The sequence below is a fragment of the Eumetopias jubatus genome, unplaced genomic scaffold (assembly GCF_037043125.1).
Source record: "Eumetopias jubatus isolate StellerSeaLion01/CBP00866 unplaced genomic scaffold, mEumJub1_p1.0 scaffold_7, whole genome shotgun sequence".
Classification (NCBI taxonomy): domain Eukaryota; kingdom Metazoa; phylum Chordata; class Mammalia; order Carnivora; family Otariidae; genus Eumetopias; species Eumetopias jubatus.
In genome coordinates this window covers 81,894,585-81,919,850 of record NW_028274813.1, presented here as the reverse complement: position 1 = coordinate 81,919,850, position 25,266 = coordinate 81,894,585, and the positions used below count along the sequence as shown (strand labels likewise).

Below are 25,266 nucleotides of genomic sequence, written 5' to 3'. Positions count from 1 at the left end.
CGCAAATAAATGAAACTTTTGCAACACTATTTTCCCCGTAGCATGGACAGTTTCCAACTTTGTGTCACATAAAAAAAAGATTTCTTTTGTTGTAATGATGTTTCCTAATAATATAAAGAAGTTTCCTGTAGGGGGTACTTCTATGTGGGTTGTTTTTTTGTTTGTTTTAATCTATTTGGCTAGCATATGATTCCTCTTCCCTTGCTTGGGAAATTCCTGACTTTGTGAATCTTAGCAGCATTCAGATCTTGCCTCTCATCATGGAATCTGGGAAGTCCCACTATTCAGTTTCCCAGCAGCCTTTGCCACAGGACGTATGCTAGACCTAGCCTAGCAGGCAGCCCCACTTTGAACTAAGGGATGGGGCAGGGAGAGTGGAGAATCCACTCAATGTGAGCAGTGGTGATGGAAATGTCAGGTTCCCAAGGCAGTGGTGGGCAGCAGTTCCAGCAATGGTGTCCTGTCTCTGGTGGCGTGATGCTGGTCAGTAGCTCAGCTAGCTAGTTGAGTGGTCCAGAGGAGGTTGCAGTCTTGAACCACATGTAACTAACTCACTATATTAAAACAAACAATTTATAACTGGGATGCCAGTGCAGAAGAAAATCTTTAAATGAAGTTAATAACTCTAATAAATATATAAAATGGAAGATTCACTGGGGATTTTAATATTGTTTCAAAACTGAAACCAGAGCATATTTTCCTTCTAATTTTTCTCAACATACATTTCATATTTAAGTGCTAGGTATGAAAATGTCAGATGCCAGGTGCCTCACCTTCATATCAGCTGAAACCCTCGAGTTCATAGCCACACATGCCCTCTCCAGCTACCGCTCCGTTGCTCTCATTTCCTTTCCGGTCAGATTTCTTAAAATAATCTTCTTGTCATCAGATCTGTCTCCTCCTATTGTCTCTTAAGCCCACTCCAAACAGGACTTAGTCATGGAGCTGCACTGAAACTGCTCTTGTCCTGAGCACCGATGTCTCCCCAGGTCTGAGGCAGCGGTCAGTTCCCGGGCCCCATCTCACTGCTCCCCCGACCCCGACACAGACACCGCCAACGATTCCTCACTGGGCTCCCAGATCACTGCTCCCTCCTGATTTTCTGCCTTCCTCACAGGCTGCTCCTCCTCAGTCTCGTCAGCCAATTTTCCCACATTTTCCCAACCTCTCTACCTTGCGGAATGCCCCAAGGCTCAGTCCTTGAATCCATTCTGTCTTCCACTTACTCCAGCTACCTTGCTGATCTCATGCACCTATAGAGTGCTGATTCCCAAATGTATGGCTCTGGCTTGGACCATTCCTTGAACTTGATACTCATATCCCACTTCCTATTTAATATGCCCCCTTAGGGGATGCCAGGGTGGCTCAGTCGGTTAAGCGTCTGATTTCGGCTCAGGTCATGATCCCAGGGTCCTGGGATCGAGCCCCGAGTCGGGCTCCCTGCTCAGCAGGGAATCTGCTTCTCCCTCTCCCTCTCCCTCTGCCCCCCACTAGTGCCCTCTCTCTCTCTCAATTAAATAAATAAAATCTTTTTAAAAAATGTCTACTTACGTATGCAATACACACCCGAAATTTAACATGTCCAAAACCAAATCCCTGATCTTACCCTTAACCCTGCTCCTCCCACAGTCTTCATTTCAGTTAATGGCAACTCTAGCTTTTCAGTCGTTCAGGTGAGAAACCTTGGAGTCATCCCTGGTTCCTTTCTTTCTCTCACACCATAGGTACACTATACCTAGAAATCTTTTTTGTTCTACCTCAAAATATATCCAGAATCGAAATCATCCCCACTTCCTCCATGCGACCATCCTAATCCCTTCTCATTGTTCACCAGCTTGCCGAGTGGCCTCCAAACTGTTCTTTCTGCCTCCCTCTGCCGCCCTACAGAGTTTTCTCAACCCAGGGTGATCTTATTAAAAATAGAAGTTAAATCCTCCAGTGGTCCCCAGCTCCTTCGGAGTAGAAGTAGGAGTTTGGTTCCCCTACCACCGTTCGGTCCTTACCGCCTACTTCCCTCGTCATTCACTCCCTCCCACCATGCCCACTGCCTTGCTATCCCTTGAAGATGATGGGCGGACTCCTGTCTCAGGGCCTTTGCCCCCGCCATCCATCTTCCTGAAACACTCTCACTCAGATGTCTTTATGACTCGTTCCCTCATCTCTTTCAAGTATTGGTTCAAACGTCATCTCACTGAGCCCTTCCCTGACCGCCCTCTGTGAAAGGACAGCAGCGTCCGCCTGGACTCGCACTCCAGTGTCCCTTCCCTGCTTTACGTCTCTCTGTCCAGGGACAGCACTTGCCGGCCCCCTTGCACATACTCCATGACTCACTAATTTGTTTGTTGCCTCCCTTCTCCCACTAGCTAGCAAGATCCATGGGGCAGAGGTTTTGACTCATCATTTCACTACTCTATCCTTGGAGTCTAGAAACGTTCTGTGCTGGCCGTGCAGCCTGCTTGAGATTCTCTATTTCCCTCTCCCTCTGCCCCTCCTCCCACCCCCACCCGGCTCTCTCTAAAAAAATCTTAAAAAAAAATCTATTTAAAGAACCTTTTGAGAAGGCTCTTTCCCTATAAATACTTGTGAAAAGAAATGGCTTTCTGCATGTTTGTGAAGCTTTCTATGTAAGTGCATGAGTAGATTTCCATAATTAAACCTAACCACAATCAAAGACTGATTATTATTTGTTCTATTTTCATGGCAGACCAAATTAAACCTCTATGTCAGACTTATCGTGAATATCACAGTGATAGGCCCAGAATATAGGCTTTTTATGGCGCTTCAGAATTTTTGTGAATCTGAAGCATTTTTCTTTGGGGTTGGAGGGGGGCAGTCTTTGTTAGCATCATCTTTGCCCACAGGTCTGGGGAGTTGTTGCCTATGGAGGGCGATATGGAGAGTACCAGAAGTATCCCCTCCCTTCAACCAGTTTGTCTGTCTGTCTATCCTTGTTGGGATCTGAAATGTTAAGGAACTCTCAGGAGTTAAAATTTTGTGATCTGGTCTGCCCAAATCATAAGTGAAGGTTTGTCAGTTGATTAAACCATTACCTTCCAAAGCTGTGTGGGGAGAGCAGGGCCCAGAGGGAACAGAACACATGGGAGAGAAGAGGGCCTGTCCCATATTTTGGGACCACTGGCTATTAAGCGGACAGAGTAAGGCCACCAAGTTGAGTTTATAGGAGGACGTTGCCCCTGCAGAAGGTGGAGGAGCCCCTAAAGAAGGTTTCGTGTAGCCAACAAACCTGTGCCTTGTGTCCATCTTGGGGGGACCTGGTCCCAGCCTAGTTGGGAAAGTTGAGAAACTTTACACCCATCAGGGAAGGCAGACACAGAGGGTGCCGTGCTGATGTAACCTGGCTGTCCAGGTTTGGAGGGGCAGGGGGCAGCTGGGACCCACCGGAAAGGACCTCTTGTTCACACTTCTGCCTCGTGTTTATGAGGTGAAAGTGGTTCTGTTGCGCTGCTCTGCTGGATGGCAGTTTTGGATGTAAAGTCGGGTGTGAGAGGATGTGTCACAACACCCACAGTACCGTGCTACTCCCGGAGTGCTCCCCCTGGAAGGTGGGACCTCGTCAGCTCTTTTAGGCATCTGTGGGAAGACAGCAGTATGAAAAGCCCTAGCTTTATGTTCTGGTTTCATTTTTTAGTAGTTCTGGGCTTTGGACCAAGATATTTAATTTCTCTGAGCCTTATTTTCTATATCTGTTAAATGTAGAGAATGATTTCCCAGTTCTTCCCATTGGGTAATTGGGAGAATGAAATGGGATAACGTATGTCAGCATTCCTGGTATATGGTGGCTAGTCAAGGACTAGAAACCCTGCCCACTCCATGGCACAACCCCAGTGCCGCTGACCAATGACCAGAGGCTGGTCTGGACACCTGCCTAATTGAGGGGCCGATAACCTGTAGAGGAGATGGAAAGCGTTATCCCTCTAGTAGAGGGATATCCCTCTTGCCCTGTGGAAGGCAAAATGAAATGCATCACTGAAGAGAGACTATGCATCCAACGATTTAGATCTTTCTGAGTTTGGATCCAGTTTACTAAATGACTTCTTTGTTGGATTTTTAGAGGATTTAACTCCCACAGTTTGGGTCATAGCAAAACTTGGAAGTTACTGTTCATAGTATCTGATCCTTATTCTCAGTGGTGGCATGACTTCACTTTCAGATCGGCAAATGTAAAAGGACAGTTCACTGAGCAGCAATATTAAGAGAGAGCTTCATGTTTATGTAATAACGTTGGGCTTTGTGTGCTGTAGAGAATGTACAGCGGTAATTAGATGTTTCAGATACATGTCTAGACAGGGTAAAGCTTCAGGAGCCCTTGCTCAACCCTGGGAAAAGCTACAGGTCGCCTGCTTGTGACCAGAAAAAGCTCTCCTTGATTAACAAGTTAAATAATGGAGTTAACTCTCTGGCGCTAGATTTACACCCAAAAGGAAAACGAGATCTGATGAGATTTGACAAGACCAATCATCTGTAGAACTCAACCAGGCCTAACTTTGTGACCTGATGTAAGGGTGCTGAAAATGGTATCTCCCAAATCTCTTTCTACCATCCTGCTATGGGCCCAGATTCCTGTTCTTAGAATCACCCGTTCGATTAAGTCATTCTGATTCGAAGAGGCTCCTGTAAATGCGAGCTTGTCCCTTAGGAGCTTGTAATGGGACAAGCTCCCGTAAATGCGAGCTTGTCCCATTACACAATGGCTGGCATTGCTTAGTCTTGGGGAGAATAATGAGGAAACACATCTTAGGAGAGGTAAGTTTTGATGTGAGGGCAATAGGACATTTGAGAAGGTTTGGAATTGAGGATACTCTTTGAGGAGGGTGTGCTCAGGTGGAGAGGGCAGACGGGGCAGCCTGAGGTCTTAGGGTACCTTCGGGAAGGGAGCAGAAAAAAGAGGGGGTTGGCAAAAGGCAAGTGTCCTGTGCATGCCTGTGTGTGTATGCGTATGTGTGCGTGTGCGGACGCGCGCATGCACTCACGCAAAGCAAGGGATAAACCCGGTTCACTTACGTCCCTGTGTTTCACGACTCATCTTGAACCCTGACATTATTTTAAGCAAAGATAAAGGTATCTGGAAACCAGCCTCTTTCTGGGTACTTTCTGGTCACTACAGTGCTTTCTGGTACTGAAGACTGAATAGTGTCTGCCCTGAAGTGTCAACCTTCCTGCTTGGGATGCATGAGATTCACATTCCCTCTTTCTTTCCTGGGAGCTCTCTCCCGACATTGGATTGCCTCTGTAGCCCCCCACTAATCCCCGGAGTACACGTGACAGTTTACCTATTGCACGTTGTTAGCTCTCTGATCATTTGCAAAGCTCCATTCCCAATATCCCAGAGAGACCCTCAAAGGTAGGGGCCAACTGAACTTGGAATGTGCAGACTTCGGTCTCGAACTTCCGAGAGGCGTCATCTAGCCACTACCGCCATCAGCTTCCCAAATCGAAGCTGAGGGTTACTATTGATGTCCTGGTGTGCAGGGGACTTCTGCTTCCCCTGCATCAGGCGGGGTGCTGGCCGCTTCACCCGTGTTTCTCATGCTCATTGCAGATTGTGAGCTGAGAGTAGTCCTCCCCACTAGTTAGGAGCCAGCTAGTTGTTACAGTGTCTCTTTTACAATTTGGAAATTTGAGGCTTTGAGAGGCCCACTGATTTGTCCTATACAGAACAGCTGAGGGGGTGAGAGACCTGGGGTCTTAACTTAGAAACGGCAGCCTCCCTCTACTACTCCATGCTGTGGTTAAGGCTATTTCCTCTCCGTCTGGAGGTGTCTTTTTTTTTTTTTTCAAAAAGATAGCATGCAGCCTAAGGAACACTTAACTTGGGGGAACTTTATTTACTGGAACACAAATGGCTGTGAGAAAGCAACACAGAGAAAGGACGCTGGAGGCACGTCTAAGCTGTGGAGGGCTGTCACCTATTTGTATGCTGGCCTAGCCCTGCATTTGGATCCCTCAGTGGATGCCGACCTGGTGGGGGTTACTCCTGCCTAATGCCCTTAGACCCCAGGCCTGGTCTGGTACTCTGCCCACCCGGAGAGAAGGCAGGCCTCCCTGGTTTTTGTAATAAATGTGCCTCAGTACTGACCCCCATACCATCACGTCTTTTATACCCAGTGTTTGTCACTTTTTTCCTGGTTGTCTTGACACCCGAACCGAAGCTGCGAGCTCGGCTTTCTCTCCAGTTCCTGTTCTCCCTCCAGCTGGGCCGCCTCTGGTTGCCCTGGGCAAATGTCCTCCCAGGACTCCAAGGGATTTTCTCCGTTGCCCCTGCCCCTTGGGTGGTGCTCTGCTGCTCGCGTCCCTCAGTGCCAGGATGAACTGGCCGTGAAGCCGTGAGCCCCAGGGCTCCTGCGGCGGCAGTCCACCTCCTGTGGCCTTGACGGTGCTGGCCCTAGCCCTGCCGTCCCTTCCCCGGCTCGCGCTGCCCTCTGAGCCTCTGACCGGTTCGCAGAGGCTGGGGTGGAGCTCTTGGCCTTGGGCTCCCCGGCCCACGCCGGACGGCTCAAGCTGCCGTGTCCAGAGCCCTGCCGGGACTCGGGAGCTGTTGCTTATGGTGGCTGTCTCCAGAGGCAAAAGCTTATATGCTGTCACTTAGCTCATGAAAGCAACACCAGAGAAGAAGTGGGGAAAAGGAGTGAGACAGAGAAGGAGGGAGCATAATTATGAAGGATGTATTATGGATCTGGCTACTGTTTGCTAGCAAGTATAGTTGCTTGTCTGATCTTATGGGACATCAGGGCAAATCCATGATGGTGACTACATTTTATAGCCATTTTCCACGAGGGGGAGGCGGCAGGGTTTTATTCACTAGCTCCTCTCCCCTCTTGGTCAAAGCCTGCTGCAAGGGCAGGCTTGTACATGTAGTTTGCTTAAGCCTAGGAGTAGCCAGCTGACCATATCACACCTTGTTAGCAGGTCACACCTCAGCAGCAATAAAGTCACGGATGGCAGGCCGGAGGGGCATGATATGCTCATCGGTGACACGAGGGGCCAGACACTGACGTCAGTAGTGATAATCTGGATCCACAGCTGTGGGAGCAGCACAGACTTTGTTAGGTCCGTTCAGCCCAGCATCAGGCAAGTGCACAGATCTGGGGGATGGTGAAACTGAATCCGGTCACATTGGAGCATTTTAATGTCAGTGCAGCTTGGTTCCTGGGCTTGTCTGTGCTGCTAGGAAACTTCTTGTCTATGCAAGGAAGTATTCAGTTTCCCTTTCCAGTTCCTAGGGTTGAGCATGTCTCAGAGGGGATGGTATCTCTTATGTGGGTGGGGTCCAGCTGAGTGTTCTCTCTGATTGGGCGGGGTGGGGAGCAGGAGTTGGATGATGCTACAGTAGAGATACTTCTCACAGCAAGAGGAAGAAGAGCTGTCCTCAGAGCAGCTGATGAATGTGGCATTGATCATGTACTGAGGGCCGGTGTCCCTGGAAAGAAATACTCACGGTCAGAGTCTGGAGATCTTATCTAATCCATCGGTAGGCATTGTGAGGCCAGTTACTACCTTCTAGGGAGGCCAGTTACTACCTTCTAGGCCATGCCAGATCTCCACCTTGTTTCAGCTGCAGGAGATGGCTTCCTCCATGCCCTTCTGCATTGGGTGATCATTAATTTTCCTTAACGCCTGTTGGATATGCTCCTCTGACCTGGCCTTCGTGAGCCCCTGTTGGGGGTGTTCCCATAGTGACCGTAGTTAGCCCAGAAATGCCTGTTGAAGATAAGCAGAGACAGTTCTAGGGTCATCTTCTCTTCAGTTGGGAAGCTAAGATGATGTCAAGGGAAGTACTTAAATTTCTAGAGAGGCAGCCCTGTGGCCATACAGAGGTTCTTTAGGTGTTGATTATACTGAATTTCTCTAACTTGACTCATCTTTCAGGTGACCTCCTACAAAATCAAGGTGAGGCTTGATCTGGACTCTGGCCCAGGTTAAAGCATTTAAATAGCTAATGGCCTTCTTGACTTCTGATCCCATCATGGCCTCCCTTGGCCCAGGTTATTTCTACGTAATAAAAATAGACTTTCAAACAGAGTAGGGAAGGCCATGCAAATGATTTTCATAATTGTTACTATCCGATAAATGAGCAATCTTGCATAGGAGGGGGAATTGGTTGCTCTGCAAGGGACATACTGGATATACTTCCCTGGAGAGTAGGGGGTGGATAGGTGGTCCAGCCCACCAGAAAAAAAAGTGATCAGAAAAAGTGCTCTGTATACAAACTTGCTGTCTTCATTTTCAGCAGCCTCCTGGCCAAGCTTAGTTTTGCTGGGAGTGTGTGGGGCAGGGGTACCCAGCTCCTTCCATCCAGCTACAGAGCTGGGCCCTGAGTCTTGTTTCTGAAAAGGATGTGGTAGATATGTGACCAAAGGGCCAGTCCAGCAACTTGCTCAGAATAAGAGGAAGCTGATCCAAGCGGACTTACTGTCCCTACTCCTGGAAAATAGCAACTATTGGCAACGCTCAGATGAAAATTCCCACAAAATAGAAAAATTAGAGCCCCTTTTCAAGTCATCCTGTTAGAAATCAGAGGAATGAAATTGGTCTGGCTTTCCTTTGAGCACATCTCTACCCTTCTGACTAGGTCACCAACTAAAGCTGAGCTCCTGGCCCCTTTTCAAATGCAGGAATTGAGAATCCCATTTCCTGCTTCTAGCTCTTCCAATCCATGCTCACCCTTCCCTTCTGCACTGGGATGGAGCTGGCAACCCACCCGTCTTATCCTCGTAGAGAGAAGCCAGTAGTCTGGATTTCTGATACCACGGAGACCTGCTCTGGCACCTGGGCTAAGAAGAACCATTACAGAATATTCCGGGGCATGACAGCCTTTCACCAGGCAGACCCATCGGGCAAAACTTCCAGGCCCTGCCTTGCCCAGCTGTTTGGGGAAGATCAGTGGCTTGAGCAAGGGCAATGTCCTGTTCTGCACCGCCACTTTGATATGCCAGGCCCCACATAAAAGCAGCCTTCCAACACCACCACATCATTCACAAACTCATCTCAGAGCCACTTGCCTTGACCTATTTCACACTCTGTAGTATTCTGTCCACAGAGCCTCCCGGCTTCTGACCTGGGGGCTGACTCACTTTCCTGTTTACAGCCTGGCCTCAACCCTCATTCCTAATGTTTTACATAGTTTTTCTGGCAGGGACCTTTGCTTCCCTTTAGACTAGAATTCAGATTCTCCTCTGGCCAGACAACCTCTGACTATTCTGGGTAACGGTATGCCAGATGTCACCTGGGCTCCAGCATCCTTGGTCCCTGCTGTGGCCTCCTCAGAGCATTGTACCTGCCAGGCTGGCCTTTATACGACTGGGGTAGCCTCCGTGTGAGAGAGGGTGGGAGGAGAATAGAATAGGGAGGGAAGGAGCGAGGGAGGGAAGGACGAAGAAGCTCCTTCTTTCTGTGAAAATTTAGCACTATAGATGTAGACATTACAAGGAAAGCCCCAATCATTTTACCCCCATGATTCTTTTTTTTTTTAAAGATTTATTTATTTATTTTTTTTACTTATTTGACAGAGAGAGACACAGCGAGAGCGGGAACACAAGCAGGGGGAGTGGGAGAGGGAGAAGCAGGCTCCCCCCTGAGCAGGGAGCCCGATGCGGGGCTCGATCCCAGGACCCCGGGATCCTGTCCCTGAGCCGAAGGCAGATGCCCAATGACTGAGCCACCCAGGCGCCCCTACCCCCATGATTCTTGACTTGCTCAATCTCAAAGAGCCACAGCAAGTGATATGAACCTTTTGAGCCTATATGAGCCTGTTGGGAGCATATAGATAATGCTTGGTATTGCTGCTCTCTATTCCAACTGGAAGTCCAACTTACCATTCTATCCACCACTGAATATTTTCCAACAAGTAACTCTACTTTTATTTCTCAATGAAATATTCAGTGAGTACTCAGACTGAGATCAGTGAAGTATGGAAACACCGTGACGGCTAATCAATGAAGTTGGCTATATACAACATCATTGTCAGGTCCCTTTCTGATGTTATAGATATGGTAGATTTTTTTTTGAGATTCCTGCTCGGCTCCTGCCTTATTCTTTGAGAAATCCCCCTTACCCGCAGCCCTGCCAAAAATATCCCTTCAGCCACGTTCCTACCATGTGACCCTCACCACAGGTGATCGGACTAGTGATGAACACTCAAAACTGATATTGTCAGTCCTTCCTTGAGTCAGTGACCAACCAGGTCATCTTGCTCGAAAATGTGAGCTAATGGACATAGATGTTACTGCCAGTCATTGGTGGGTGTTAGAACCAGAGTCAGTTCATGCTCCATAGGCAATCCGGGGTTGTGAGAGAGCAGAAAGCATTAGTAAGCAGAGACAGCTTGTTTGCAGAGGGGAGGATGCATCAGACAAGCAGGGAGTCAAGACACCAGAAGAACTCAGGAAGAGAAGGGAGAAGCACGTAACCTGCGTGCCTGTGGCAGCTCCAGACCCCAAAAGCTCTGTCCTTCATTTCTTGCTTGTTGGTATCCATGAGATGAATTCTTAGATCCAGGATTCTTAGATTCAGGACCAAATTGTCTCTACCACCTGAGAGAGTTTTCTAGACAAGAGAAAGCTAAAGGATTAGGTCATCGCCTTTTTTTTTAGATAAGGATTTTTCTTCCTTGTGGCTAAAAAACCTTGACTAAAATAAACTACCAGTTAGGTGCTGGCAGCAGTGACTGCAACGGAGAGTTGTAAACTTTTATCTTGACAGTTAAGGAAAGGGCAGAATGTTTTCTACTTGCTTATTTTGAATTGGAACTTGATGTCATTGAAAGCTATTTACATCCATATTCTTGTTAATCGTTTAGGACATTCTGGCTTTTCACTCTGTTCTCACTTGTGATAATCATACTGGCTTTATAGGGTGTGTCCTTAGGGACTCCGCATTTGTGGGAAAAAAAACCCTACAAAAAAGCCCAACATCAGACATAAGCTTATATCAAAGAGGAAGATTGCCTCTGCTTGCTTATAATAGTGGACTTTTGGAAGATCTGTACCAGAGACATAATCTTGATTGCCTTGTCAACAAATTCAGTGCCCAAATAACTGGAGATTTTTATGGCTGGGGAAACTCCAGATATATAGCATCATAGGAGAGGCAGGGATGAAGGAGAGGTAATTCAGTCTGTGATCCATCTCCAGCAATTACAAGCTGCACTCCTCATCAGTTTTAGCTCCTACACCAAATTGGTATTTACCTGGGTGGAGAAGTAGAAATAGTGGGCACCCTGGGAATGGAGTTGGGTTGTCCTTTTTTTTTTTTTTTTTCCCCCTGAAATGAGCTGAAAGAGAGGGCACTGTGTAAGTTTGCATAAGATACTAAGCTATTGTGGATAATAAAATTCGAAGTTAGGTAAAATACTCTATGGGAAGAAGTTTCATACCTGAGGGAAAGGACAGAAAAATGAATGTCAGTCGGGAAAAGGATACTTGACTCCTTTCCAGTGAGAGGCTCTGTAGTCTAGCAGTTAGGCACTTGGGCTCTGGACCTGGACGACGTGTGTTTAAGTTCCAGGTTTGCCATTTAGGGCCGTGTGACCATGGAAAGGTTACTTAATTTCTTGGTGCTTCACTTTCTTCATCTATAAAACAGGAATAACAAGAGTACCTACCTCATAGGTTTGTTGTGAAGATGAAAGGAATTGATACGTGTCGTATGCGTAGAGCAGTGTCTGGCCAGGAGCAGGCGCCTAATTAAGGCTAGCTGTGTTCTGTAAGACTTCATCGCGTGTGTCAACAAGACCAGCAAGATGCATGAAAACTAGCACCACAAGTATTCTATCTTCTGGTTCTGTCGAGAAAAATCCAATCTCTTTACTCTTTTGACTATGGAATGTGTGTGCTTTGGCTAAAGCAAGAAAGAAGGTGCATAAAAGGGTTATTAAAATGAGGATGGGAAGAGAGGGGCTTTCACAGAAGGAGAGTAAATAGACTGGGTTCTGGCCTGGAAAAATGAAGACTGAGATGCACTATGATGAATTTTGTGAAAGACGGGAATAGAATGAATAGTAACTTGTTTATGAAATACTGGAAAATTAGAACTGGTGTGAAAGATGAATACTTTGAGGTGAATACTTGAACAGATGGTAACTTGACTGTGCTTGTTGTGAGTCGTTCAGTTACGGAGCTCATTAGCTCAGGAGTTTCAGAGCAATCTGGTTGAAGGGTATGGGTTACCGTCCTTTAACTATCAAGGGTCATTAGGGACGTTTGGGATAGAACCCTAGTTTAGTCCAGTGCAGCATGTGTAAAGAACTTCTACTAATGGAGTATGTAGCTGTTGCACACCACTCAGCAACCTTAATTCACTTGATTCCCACAACAGCGAGTTCTTGAGTTTATACTGTGGGCAAGTCTCTGCAGAGAATCCAAAGATGAGAAAGACCACTCATGTGGAAAGTTCTGATCTGCGTTGCCACCCAGAAAACACTGTGATCAAATTAACTTAATTTGAAGGTTTAGTATAGTTGGTTCACTTTTATTGAGACCAGGGAATGTTTGGTTATTTTTTGAGTTTAGGATTGGTATTGTGAAGAAGTTAAGGAAATAAAAGTTCTCTTTTTGTTATTGTTTTGCTTTCATAAATTCTATCAAGGTGATAGAAAGTTTATTCTTGTATTTTTATTGTTAGAGTGGTTATTCACAAAAATCTATTTTAGGACTAGAGGTTAATTTGGAGACCATCTTCTTCAATCCCTCCTTTCACCGCTGAAGGAGATGGGTCCCTTGGGTGACATACATGAGGTGGCCACACTTGGACCAAAGCCCAAGTTCTAGTCTTCTTTGTTTTATTTCCCATCAGGCTGCTTCCCCCAGAGGATCAGGGTGATTGTAGTTGAGCTTATTTTTGGGTACACACAGACTCAAATGTGTTATGTTTTATCTTGGAACACCCCGAAGCAGATTTCCTATGGAACCAGTGAAGCTTAAGCTTCAGGGCCCCTCACTTGTACAAGCCTTGAGTGGGGAGAGGAAGCTAGGTTGTAATCAGGAAACATTTTTTTATATAAACATTTCTGGTAAATGACCTAAAGAGTTAAGGTAAGGAATGGACTTGACTTTACAAGGCTCCAGTAATTTCTTGTGATCTTTCTCACATTCTAAGAAAAAGAAACTTACTTTTGTACCTATTTCCTACTTGCAATTTTGTATTCTTTTTCTTAAAGAGGTAAGAAAGTTCCTCTTCCTGCGGCAAGATTATAAATTTCAGGTTCCATGAAACCTCAGTTTGCTTCTGATGCCCAAAATATAATTGGTTAGAAATTTCATTTTAATATTTCAGATTTTGATTTTTGAATTAATTTTTACTTAAAAACTTTTTCTTTATTACTACAACAAAAGTTAAAATTAACTTAAAATATAAAAAATAACGAGTATATTAAAGTTGTGTTAAAAGGTTTTAAACAAAAATGGTATCTCCTTGCCCCATCCTTCCCCACCCCTTAGTTTTACTCTCCAGAGTCAAGCATTTTTAATTCCTTTATATATTTCCTCAACTACTTACCTCTATGTTGTTTAATAATTTGCTATCTTAATTGATCGGTTTTATATCAGTTTACAATAATATAAAATTTTGTATCAATAATACAATAGTATTGTATTATTATTCATTTGTATGTTGGCTTCCTATAATGGATTTAATTTTAACTTTAATTCTAAACATCCCTTCTCTCTCCTCTTATTTCTCCGAAATAGTCAAATCATAATTTTTGGTTACCTCCATCATCGCTATATATATTATGATGACCATGTAAACATTATTTACAGCAAAAGCAAGTAGAATTCTATAGTATCATTTTTTTAATTTCTTAGAGAGGGGTGGGAGGTGGGGCACAGGGAGAGGGAGAGAGAGAGAGAGAGAGAGAGAGAGAGAGAGAGAGAATTTCAAGCAAGCTCCATACCCAGTGCTTGAGCCCAACACAGGACTTGATCCTACAACCCTGAGATCATGAACTGATACCGAGCCAAAAGCAAGAGTTGGATGCTCAACTGACTGACCCACCCAGGCACCCCCTATGGTATCCTTTCTTGTACAACTTTTTATTATGTCCTAAAGTTAATAATTATCCTTTCTTTTACAACTTTTTTACTATGTCCTAAAGGTAATAATTATCTTATTTTCTTTTGCTTATTTTTCTGTGTTACCTATCTGAAACACTACTCTCCTTTCTTTTCATATAGTTTTTTGTTTTCCCCAGAGTCCATAATTGCTGTTTTTCCTTTTACTTAATTTTCTGTGCATCTAGCCAAATAGATTATCAGAACTACCAAGCATCTATTTTATTAATATTATTTGTGGAAGTGGTCAAATGTACCAGATAATCTACCAATCTTCCACCTCTTCCTCTCTGCCCCCTCCCCCAGATCTCTTTGCATAATCCTTCATCCTCCTTCTCCAGTATGAAGTGATTTTTTTTTTCTAGTGTCTGGAAATTTCATATGATAAGCCTTTGGTGAGCATGTTTTATGAAGATGACACTCAATGGGCCCTTTCTAGATCTCAGGGAATTGTCTACTCATTATAAGCAATTTTATATAACAGTTTAATATAAGCAAATTTTGAAAGTATCTACTATTTGAAAATATCTACTACCATATGAGGACTGCCTTCATTTTCTAGTGGATTAGGTTTTTGAAGGGAATTCTCCTAATAATGGATAAAGTACCACATCTGGATGCCTGAAATGTCTGGTGATTAAAAGTAGGATTTGCTAATATGTAATTCAACTCCTATTTTTTGATATGTATATTAACCTTAGGGTGAATTACCTAAATTTTGAATCCTAGATAATTATTATTTTTTTTAAAAGATTTTATTTATTTATTTGACAGAGAGAGACATAGCGAGAGCAGGAACACAAGCAGGGGGGAGTGGGAGCGGGAGAAGCAGGCTTCCCGCAGAGCAGGGAGCCCGATGTGGGGCTTGATCCCAGGACCCTGGGATCATGAGCCGAGCCGAAGGCAGACGCTTAACGACTGAGCCACCCAGGCGCCCTGAATCCTAGATAATTATCCTAAATAATTATCCGAATTTCTTGTTACTCTCAAACTCATAATGGTGCTCGCCACTGTGAAAACTAGCTTTTAATATATGGAAGTTAAATATAATTTTAAAACAAAACATATTTTAAAAATTTATTTTACATACTATTTTTTGTTAGCTTCATTCGAAGCATTACACAATAATAGAGAATTAACTATACTGGTTCCAATAACACCTTCCCTCCCTGATACTTTATACATGTAGAATAGTTGGTGAATTCTAACTGGGTCCTACTAAGTAGGGCAACAGCATTGTTTCACTTTACTGAAGTAGAAATTAAGGCCATTGCAATTCATGATTAGGTTTTCTTATGGGGATTTTTTGTCTTAGATAATGCACGCCCCTATAAAGAGGATTAGTGTTTTCCTAAATAATCCACTATATAAATCAAGAATGGTGCTGATTCTTTAGAGAAAGAGAAATTATTTTGTGTTTTTCAATATATTTTAATTTGGTTCCTTTTGAGATTGATGCAATTCAAGAGGCATGCTATTCAGTTGAATTCTTGTGGAACATAGCTCTATACTTTCATTTGATTTATTTTATTTCCTGAGAACATCACGGGAAGAAAACAATGCTTCTGAATTCTTAAGATCTTGGTTGAAATGCTCAGCCCTGATAGCCTTTACAAGCAGAGATTAAACGTCTGTGATCAAATCCTCCTCCCAGAATGCACTGTTATTGGAATGCTCCTGGCCTCTCTCTAGACCTGTAGTTTTGAAGCAACTACACATCTCAGGATGTACCACCTCTTTGCCCTTCCTTTTCTGTCTTTAGTCATATTGTCCACTGAAAGTTGTAGACAGACATAGGAGTGGTAAATCCCCAGGCCCGGGTATGGGCTGACTTGCTTGGCTGAGGTGTTTTGTTTTTTTTTCCCCCAGATTTTTAAGAAATTGGTGGTGATGGGGGTTCACACTGAGTAGTGGTGGAAAACAGAGAAACACCTACTGGAGATTATGGCAGGATTTCTAGCTGTTTATCAATGGGCTGTTTGCCTACTTCCCTGCTTGATGTCCCCAAACTTATAAAATTGAAGGTGCTGTTCTAATATCTCCATTTCAAGTGACTTCCACGTGTAGAGAGAGAGTTAGTGGTTAATTTGATGCAGTAATTTATTTCCATCAGTATTGAAGGAATTTCCCCTGGACTTTAGTAGGTGTGATAGATTCTAAAGCTATTCTCTAGGGATGCTGTGCATTTCTCCTGAAATTCTGGATCCTTTAAAATGAATGATTTTGCTATTTGGGTGTCTTGTGTAAGGGATTTCCTGGCACTTGCATTTATATTGTATTACTGGAAGCGTATCAAAAATAAATGTGTGTACTCAGTCAATTGACTAAAACATTTGGTTTGTTTCATCAGTTAGATTCAACATCACTTCTCTCTGAGGAACAGTTAAGGTGTCTTCTGGATGAATGCACACTCAAACAAAAGTCTATGATTGGACTTCCTTCAGAAAGAGAAAAGGAAGACATTGAGGGTATAACACCTGAGGTCCCTCATCTTTCCAGATCTATCCTCTCTGGGCTCCTAAATGGATTAGAAACAAAGGTCGAAAGCACAGAGGTTAAAGATGCAGATATGCCCGAGAATGCGGAATGTGAAACACGTACAGGCTACTATCTCACCAAAGCCTTGACTGGGCATTACATGTCCCAGGCTCTTGTCATCGAAGCAGAGAATTTGAAATGCCTCCAATTTTCCGAGGACGAGGTTATTACTGACACAAAAGACTACTTTATGTCAAAGACTCTTGGCATTGGAAGACTGAAAAGGCCCTCTTTCTTGGATGACCCACTGTATGGCATCAATGTGAGCCTTTCATCTGAAGACCAACATCTGAAAGACAGCCCTCCAGAGAAACCAGAAACGGGTAAGGCTTGGAAAATGTGTATATTGGTGAATAATTATTACTCCGCATCTCAGTATAAAGATGTTATAGTTTCAGGTAGAGCAGGATGGGAGTTATGTTTGTAAATCACAGATGGTGTCAATAGCTTGCAACATAACATTTATCAGCATTTGTGTGAGACCAAGGCTGAGATTCGTACTCTTATGAGATACATTCTTCGTAATGGTAATGAATACATATTTTTGGTGGTTATACGGAAAACAGTGATGATTTCAGAATAAAAGACAAATTGGTTTGAACAGATGCAAATAATTTAAATAGATTTTCTTAGTCTTTTAACTTCTGAATTTCAGTGATGGCAATTTATTCCAGGGAATGAATTTGTAAAATGTGAAATACATTTTATTAGTGGTTTTATTCACTTCTATACAAACTTCCTGTCCCAGCTACTTGTATATACCCAGGTATTTTGGCTTGATCCTGTGTTGCACCTTACAGTGGTACAATGGTACAGGTTATAAATATTATCGACAGTTTTTGACATAAACAAATATTCAATTATTTATCTATGTTAGAAGTCTATTTAAATAGACTCAACTTTTCCTCTAATGTAGATGTCTCTGTTGATTAATCTATTGATTACTTTATATATTGTCTATTAAATCTATATCAATCTATTATTATAATCTCCAGTCTACCTATTAAATCTAGACTCTACTAATACCAAACTAACTCCTCAGTTTCATATTTCTCACTCCTCCCAGACAACTCCATGTGGTTATGGCCTTAAAGTGATTTCCTCATCTTTCCTTTTAACTCAGATTTTCCTCTTTCCTTTCTGTTTCCCCCATCACCCGGGCTCAAAATTTGAGTCATCATTGAATCTCCTCTCTCTTTTGCTCCCCACCTTGAGCTTCAGTATTGTTTGTTCTGTTCCTGCAGTGTCTCCCATGCCCATCCCTTCCTTGCTCTTCCTGCTGCCTCAGCTGGACACTGTGATGACCCTCGGACCGGTACTGTCCACTTCTGTTTTCCCCCTCCTCAAGCCATTGTTGACCACCACCAAACGAATCCCTCCAACGTCCAGCTTTGATAACCACATTTCGCAGCTCAGAAAACTTCTGTAGCTCTCCACTGCCTACGGAATATAATCCAAATTCTTTCCCTTGCTGGTCAAGGCCTCCACTGACTTCCATCTCTTCCTATCAGTCTCTAACTAGTCCTCTACATGTTATTCAGATTATGGCTAATCTGGTCTCGGGATTTCCAGGGCTTTTCTCTGCCCCTGGATAGCCCCTACTGTTTTCTTCTGAAGAATGTTCAGGTACCCCTTCAATGGCACTTAGATCCCAACCCCATCCTCTCTGAATGTAACCTTCCCTTCTTCCCTTTTTAAAAAGTTTGATTTCTCCTCCAAATGTCCAAGAACCTTGGTCCTCTATTAGGTCATTTCACACACACTGTCTTGAAGTTGTTAGGCACGCACACACACCTTCTCTTCCTTAAAATTGTGTAATTTTTTTGAGGACAAAGATCCTCTCTTTTGACTTATTGTTACATCTCCTTTGATGTCCAAAGTGCAGCCTTAAACCAAGTGCCTGCTTAAGAAATGAAAATTTAAATTGCCCAGTTTTAGAATATGTTGAAAATGTGGTTCACATTTATTCTTCACATTATGAATGAAAGCAGGTGGTATTGCTTAAGAATTATGCAAGCCTCACATGCTATATAAAGATTTGGAACTTTTCTCTTTTTTTATGAAATTTTATAAGCTATGACCTTTGTATCCAGCAGAGAGTTCATTTTTACAACATGCAATTCAATTAAATGGGTGCGTTCCGCCTTCCCCCACTAAGGATCTTCATTTAATAAATAAACTATGAAAACTTTGTTCTGCTCTAAGATCATGGTGTATTTTCTTTCTATTTGGATAGGGGTTTTTTATTAGAGAAAATATCTGCATCTCCTCTTTGTCTACTGTGAGCAAACTTACTAAATTGGATGGGATGATTGTTGCATATGCGATCTCATTCCCATGGAGCCTGTGTGGAAGGGGGTTTAGAATAGTACTTTGCTAAAATATGACTTTACTTCTGTGTGAACCTGAGTCACAATGATGTATATCTGTCTCTGAGTAGAACATGACAAGATGGAATGAACTAGAACTTAATGTGACTTGATGGAAAGAAGCTGTGGTGGCTTACCTATAACTTCATAGAACGTGCCTCTAAAGGCACCAGATAATCCTAATGTATGATTATAACAACCCCTGTGAGTATGGAGGATTAAGATGGCATAGGGGTGAATATGTGAACCATATTTTATTTTCTGTTTATTGTATAACAAACTTTAAGGAATAGGTTCTACATTATCATTTTGAGTGCATGTTAGCATATCGGAGGTTGGAGTTTTTAATTTTACTAACCTCAGTGTTTACGAGTAAAATACTTTGCTAATTAATTTTATTCTAAATACTAAATTGTGGGGCGCCTGGGTGGCTCAGTTGTTAAGTGTCTGCCTTCGGCTCAGGTCATGATCTCAGGGTCCTGGGATCGAGCCCCGCATTGGGCTCCCTGCTCAGTGGGAAGCCTGCTTCTCCCTCCCCCACTCCCCCTGCTTGTGTTCCCTCTCTCTCTCTGTCAAATAAATAAAAAAATAAAAAAAATACTAAATTGTAATTATGTGCTCTCTACGAAAGCGAACACCAAAACTGAATGCCAAACCAGCTTTCTTGGCACAAAGCTCTTTACGGATGTGACTTGAATGAGGAGTTGCCGTATGGTCAGCTGATACGTTATATTCAGGTCTTTCTTAGGAAACAGTTACATGTGAAAGTGATTCAGAGTAGGTTTCTATAGATAGGAACGAATTAAGAAAAACCAGTTATTTTCTCTTTCAATAGCAAATATTATTGATATATTCTTTTCTTTTTCTTGAGGAACTGAGGTCTGTTACAAGTATTAAAATTCTTCTAAAAGGGGGCGCCTGGGTGGCTCAGATGGTTGAGCGTCTGCCTTCGGCTCAGGTCATGATCCCAGGGTCCTGGGATCGAGTCCCGCGTCGGGCTCCCTGCGAGCCTGCTTCTCCCTCTGCCTCTCTCTCTCTCTCTCTTTCATGAATAAATAAATAAAAATCTTTAAAAAAAATTCTTCTAAAAGGCAGACTCAGATAAAACTTCAAAAACAGAACCCAGCTGAATGACATTGAGGGCCAGTTTAAATTGTGGTATTGAAAGATAAGGATCTGTCTCACAACTGTATTAAAAGTTCCATTTTTCTTGTTTGTGCTTTAGGCTTAGCGGTAACTACTGATACTTAACTTTCTGCATAAAAGGTCCAGTAAATTCAGGGATGCTTGAGTGATTAGTTGGTGAAGCATCTGCCTTCGGGATCGAGGGGGTCCTGGGATCGAGCCCTGAGTTGGGCTCCCTACTCAGTGGAGAGTCTGCTTCTCCTTCTACGTCCCCCCCCACCCCCCGCTTGTGCTCTCTCTCTCAAATAAATAAATAAATAAAATAAAAAGGTCCAATAAATTCAGTGCTGTACTTACTCACTGTTGGGGCTTTAGGGGATTGGTAAATAGTGTCTTCTCTTCCCTACCCAGATCGGAACCCATTTAAAGACAGGGGGATTTATGAGGAATGCAGAGCAAGGAGGTTGGCTTCATTGCTGATGAAATGTAGGGGGTTGTTGTGACCTGGGTAGGCAGCTGAATGGTCTTCCGAATGTTGTGTCCTTCGAGTGAACTGACACACGCAGTCACTGGCGGAGGTGAAAAGCCTCAAGCCTCACCTGTGGAGACCTGTCCACGTGGGGCCACTAGCATCAGGGGGTGGGGCCGGGCGGGGGTGGGGGCGCGTACTGACGGCCGTGGAGGAAGGGGCTGAGCCAAGCATGCCATTTCTTCCCCCAAACTCACTGATCAGGGCATTGGCTCTTCTCCCTGGCAGACCGTGGAGCAGGATGGAGCGAGGCGGGATGCTTCCCCACTGTAAGTTTCTCCACGTTCAGGTGCGAGGAGAGTGGGGAGTAAGCATTCTTTGCCACCACGTCACCTCCGAGACACGCCTGAGTATGCTGGTACTTCAGAGAGAAAGCCCTTCAGGTCTGTGCTTAGTCTAGTATTTAATCAAGTTATCTTATGTCGAATTGCTTTCTAGAGAATCCCAACAAAAAGGCATCTCTGCATGTACGGTATTCTCTTTTTCCCACTAAGCATTTGAGCTACTTATTAACAGAAGTTCATATAGTAAAGAGGAAAATACGAATAACAAAAGCAGCAGTAGTAGAATAGGGTAAAAAGGGACATCAAGGCAGTAGTAAAGGAAGGGGTCAGAACTATGCTAACCCTTCAAGGGAAACAAAGTGGAGTTTCCCATAGGACCCATATAATGAATGGTGCTTTTAAAAATTTCTATAACGAATGAGTCAGATACTTTCGTTTTAAAAATAACAACCTTAAATGAAAACTAGGTCTACTAACTGTCGTGGTTGGCTCAGGAGTGTCCTGGTTTCACCACCGACTGTTTCTTGTCCTTGAAATCCCTCAGTCTCTGGCAAACTGGGATGATTGGTCACTGTAAATTGAAACTGAGAACAAAAACCCAGAGGGCAAATTAATGTCTTAAAGCTTGCAGTAGTCTGGGTAAGTAGCAGGACCCCAGACTAGAACCTGGAGGAGCAGAGGGAGGTTGGATGCGCCCACCCACCTGCAGGAGCTGGTCTAGTGGTTGGGGGTGTGGGCTCTGGGTAAGGCAGATTCGGCTTTGAGTCCTTGCTCTGTTCTTAGCAATGATCTTCAGCAAGTTATTTAATTTCTCTCCTTTACACCTTGGTTTCCTTCTCTGTAAGATCAGATGATTTTAATACTTCAATAAGGACCAAATGAGAAAGCCCACATAAAATGATTATGTCAGTGACTGGACTTGGTCGGCTTACATGGGTTAGTAGTACTCCCTCCTTATCTGTGCCTTCAGCCACCTGTGGTCAGCAGCCTTACAGAAGCAGGTGATTCTCCTTCTGGCCTGTTGTCAGAAGGTTAATAGTAGGCTAACGCTATGTCACAATGCCTTTGTCATTCGCCTTCATCCCATCACTTAAGCGTTTTATTACCTCACATCATCACATGAGTACAGTAGAAGACATTTTGAGAGAGACCATGTTCACATAACTTTTATTATGGTAAGTTAATAAGTTAATGTATTTTATTCGTATTTTTAATCTTTTATTGCATCTAATTTATAAATTAAATGTTGTCAGAGGTATGTATGTATGGGAAGAATCATGGTATATATGGGGTTTGGTACTATCCATGGTCTCAGGCATCCACTGAGGGTCTTGGAACATATTCCTTGTGGATAAGAGGGACTTCTGTATTTAACATTTAATCAGGAGATTTCCCATAAAAGCCTGGACTTCTAACTTTTGTGACAAATCAGCAGGTCCTTCCACCAGTGAGGAGATCTGAGTAGCAGACATTCCCTTTGGAAGGGGCATGTACCTCCAGGGGCATAGGACCCCCATCTGCCCCTCTCTACGTCATGTGCCTGGCCCTTTGGAGCCATATGATTTCCATCCCATGTTATAAGCCTTTGCTGCTTCGAGTGTGGCCCAGTTACTGGGGGCTTATTAGAAAACCTACTGACTCATAATCTGCACTTTAATGAGATTCCCCAGTGACACTTCCTGTGAGGTTCAAGAAGCACTCTTACAGAGCACAGAGCATCAGGATCATCTGCGGAGTTTTTTGCTTGCTTGTTTTATACCTGTGTCCAAGGCCCTAGCCTGACTTCCTGCAATCAGAGTCCCTGGTATGGAGCATTCAGTCTGTCAAATTAATACAGGCTACAAGACTTTTGCTATACATATTTGAGAAATACAGATTTCAGTATAGATGTAAGAAAGCTAATTATGTTATTCCATCGGGGTCCTCAGAGACAACAAGTTGACCAACAGTGACAACTGTGCAGTCTGATTATACTTCATGTTGAAATCCTGCCCACCAGACGGTTTATTTGATTGTAACTTCCTACTTATTTATTGTTAATTTTTATTTTAATTCCAGTATAGTTCACATACAACGTTAAATTAGTTTCAGGTGTACAATATAGTGATTCGCCATTGATTGTAACTTTTGAACGTAACTTGAGTCGGTTGTAGTTGGATTGGCTTTTGTGAAGGATGTTGCAGTTTTGAAGGATATGTATGTTAGTTATGTCCTTACTCCGGCCACCTGAACAGTTTCAAAGGCACTAGATTGTTTTGAGAAAGTTTTCTTTGTGGTAACACTGGCTTTCTGGCTTGTAGTGGAGCACTGAGAGTCCAAAATAAGTAACCCTATTAGCTAACTTTTTTTTTTTCCATTAAAAAAATATGTTGGCTTGCTCTTAGGAAATACTTAACTCATCATTGCTTTGATGGAGTTCTGTTTCTCTCAAACTGTGTGCCTTCAGGCCTCCTAGTTATTATTTGTTAAATTCCTTTTTCAAGGCTACTCTTTGCTTTTCAGATGCTCTTAGTAACTTAATCAACTCCCCCAAATTTATTTGATCAAAATATCAGAGTTGCTATGTGAGAAATTCCCAGGGTTCATTACCTTTTGATATAACACTTTAGGAGGTTTATACTCAATGAATTTATCTTTTTAAGTTACTTTCAACTAATTTTCTTTCATGCTTTCTTTTATTCTTGATTTGAGGTGGGCTTTTCCTGTGAATATGTGCCACTGATTATTTTCTTCATCTGCTCATAAAATATCACTATCATTTTGTTTAATAGTGTCAACAATGGCATGTTGGAGAGTTTGGGTATTTAATTGTAATGTATTATCCTTTAATCAGTTAATAAGAACTTGTGATTCCATTGCTTCCTTCAAATTGGGTAAAATAAAAAAGTTAAGATCCTAACTATGGACTAGATCTATGCAGTCCTGGGAGCTTATTAGAAATGCAGAGTCCCAGGCCCTGCTCCAGACCCACTGTCTCAGAGTCTGCATTTTAACAAGATGCCCCAGCAGGTGATTTGTGCACTTGTTAGAAGTGTGAGAAGCTCTGGACTAGACTCTACTCTAGGATTATCTGTGTGGTGGTGGTGAAAATAATGTCAGAAGATAATCTTCTTTTCCATCTGCTCAATCCCTACTCTTTCTTAAATTTCATTTTAATGAAGGTACTACCTTCTCCAGATTGTCTTCTCTCTCTGAACATCCCTCGTGTCCTGCTTTTGGGTAACCTTCCCTTTAGTCACCAAGAGCAAGCATGCCCTAACTTGAGTTCTCAACTCTTTCATGGTTGATAATTTATTTGGAGACACACATAACCGGTATGGGATCATCTGTGCTCTGTATACTTTTGGTTTTCAGATCTCTCTCTACTTGGCACCTGCCTCAGATCTGTCTGGCATTTTAAGCTATACTAAGTCCATCCCTTAGGTGATGCTTCTTACATCGGCAACATATTAGAATCACTTGATGAGATTTAAAAGAGGCTAATGCCTTGGTTCCATCCCAGGTGAATTAAATCTATTTCTAGGGGTTGGCTCTGGACGTCAGTGTTCATCCCCTACGGCCATTGTTCTAGGGTGTAAGGGAAAGGACACCGTGCCAACCCTGAATTACTTCACCGTCTGCTGATGAAGGCAGGCCCTTAAGCAGATAATCACCGCAGGGGCGAGACGAGAGTAGGAAGAGCTTCGGGACAAAGTCTGCAGCCACACTACAGAGGGAATGATGAACACTGGGGAGGTGGGGAAGTGACATTCAAGTGGAGCCTCCAAGGATGAGGGTCATTTACTGGGTGGGCAAGAAGGACAACACTCCAGATAGAAGAAATAGTCCCTGGGAAGGCCTGGGCCGCTCTGATCATTCCTCATCTCGTGTGTGGGATATTGAGGTCTGCTGCTCCTCTCTCCCACCTTTCTCCCTACTGGATATTTTTCGGCCGTGTGTTGATACTATCACTACATTTCCTGGAAATAATGCAAAGCAAGCAACAACGAAAGTTGATGCCATCTCCAAATCCACAACCATTCTAGTTCTTAAAACCTAGAAAATTCCCTCTTGGCTGTAAGCTAAATGAAGGCGAGCACCTTCTCTTTTGTTTTTTGTTTTTTTTCTTGTAAACTTTGTATGCAGCTCGTGGTGAGTGTTCAAATATTAAATGAGAATGACTATTGTCTCATGTGTAAAATGACTTACTGCTCTGTAGGCTGAACCATTTTTCTTAACTATGCACACATTTCTGATGGCCTAACAACTTTGGTTATTGTTTTCAATGTGCAGATGAACAGGAGACTGAAGATGTGACAGAAGAATGGAAAGAATCTTAAGCAGAGACTTGCTGGGTGTGCTTTTAAGAAAGTTGG

The 25,266-nt window shown here is 43.3% G+C and overlaps 1 protein-coding gene across 2 annotated transcripts in view; it reads left to right on the top strand.

The window, feature by feature from the left end:
* Nucleotides 1-25,266, top strand: part of FSIP1 (fibrous sheath interacting protein 1) — a 186,395-nt gene extending 161,129 nt beyond the window's left edge. For both annotated transcript variants that reach the window (XM_028119580.1, XM_088025100.1), the window contains exons 10-11: nucleotides 16,417-16,927; nucleotides 25,184-25,266. In XM_028119580.1, coding sequence (XP_027975381.1) covers nucleotides 16,417-16,927; nucleotides 25,184-25,230 — 558 coding nt within the window. In that variant the 3' untranslated portion in view covers nucleotides 25,231-25,266. The remainder of the gene's footprint in view (nucleotides 1-16,416; nucleotides 16,928-25,183) is intronic.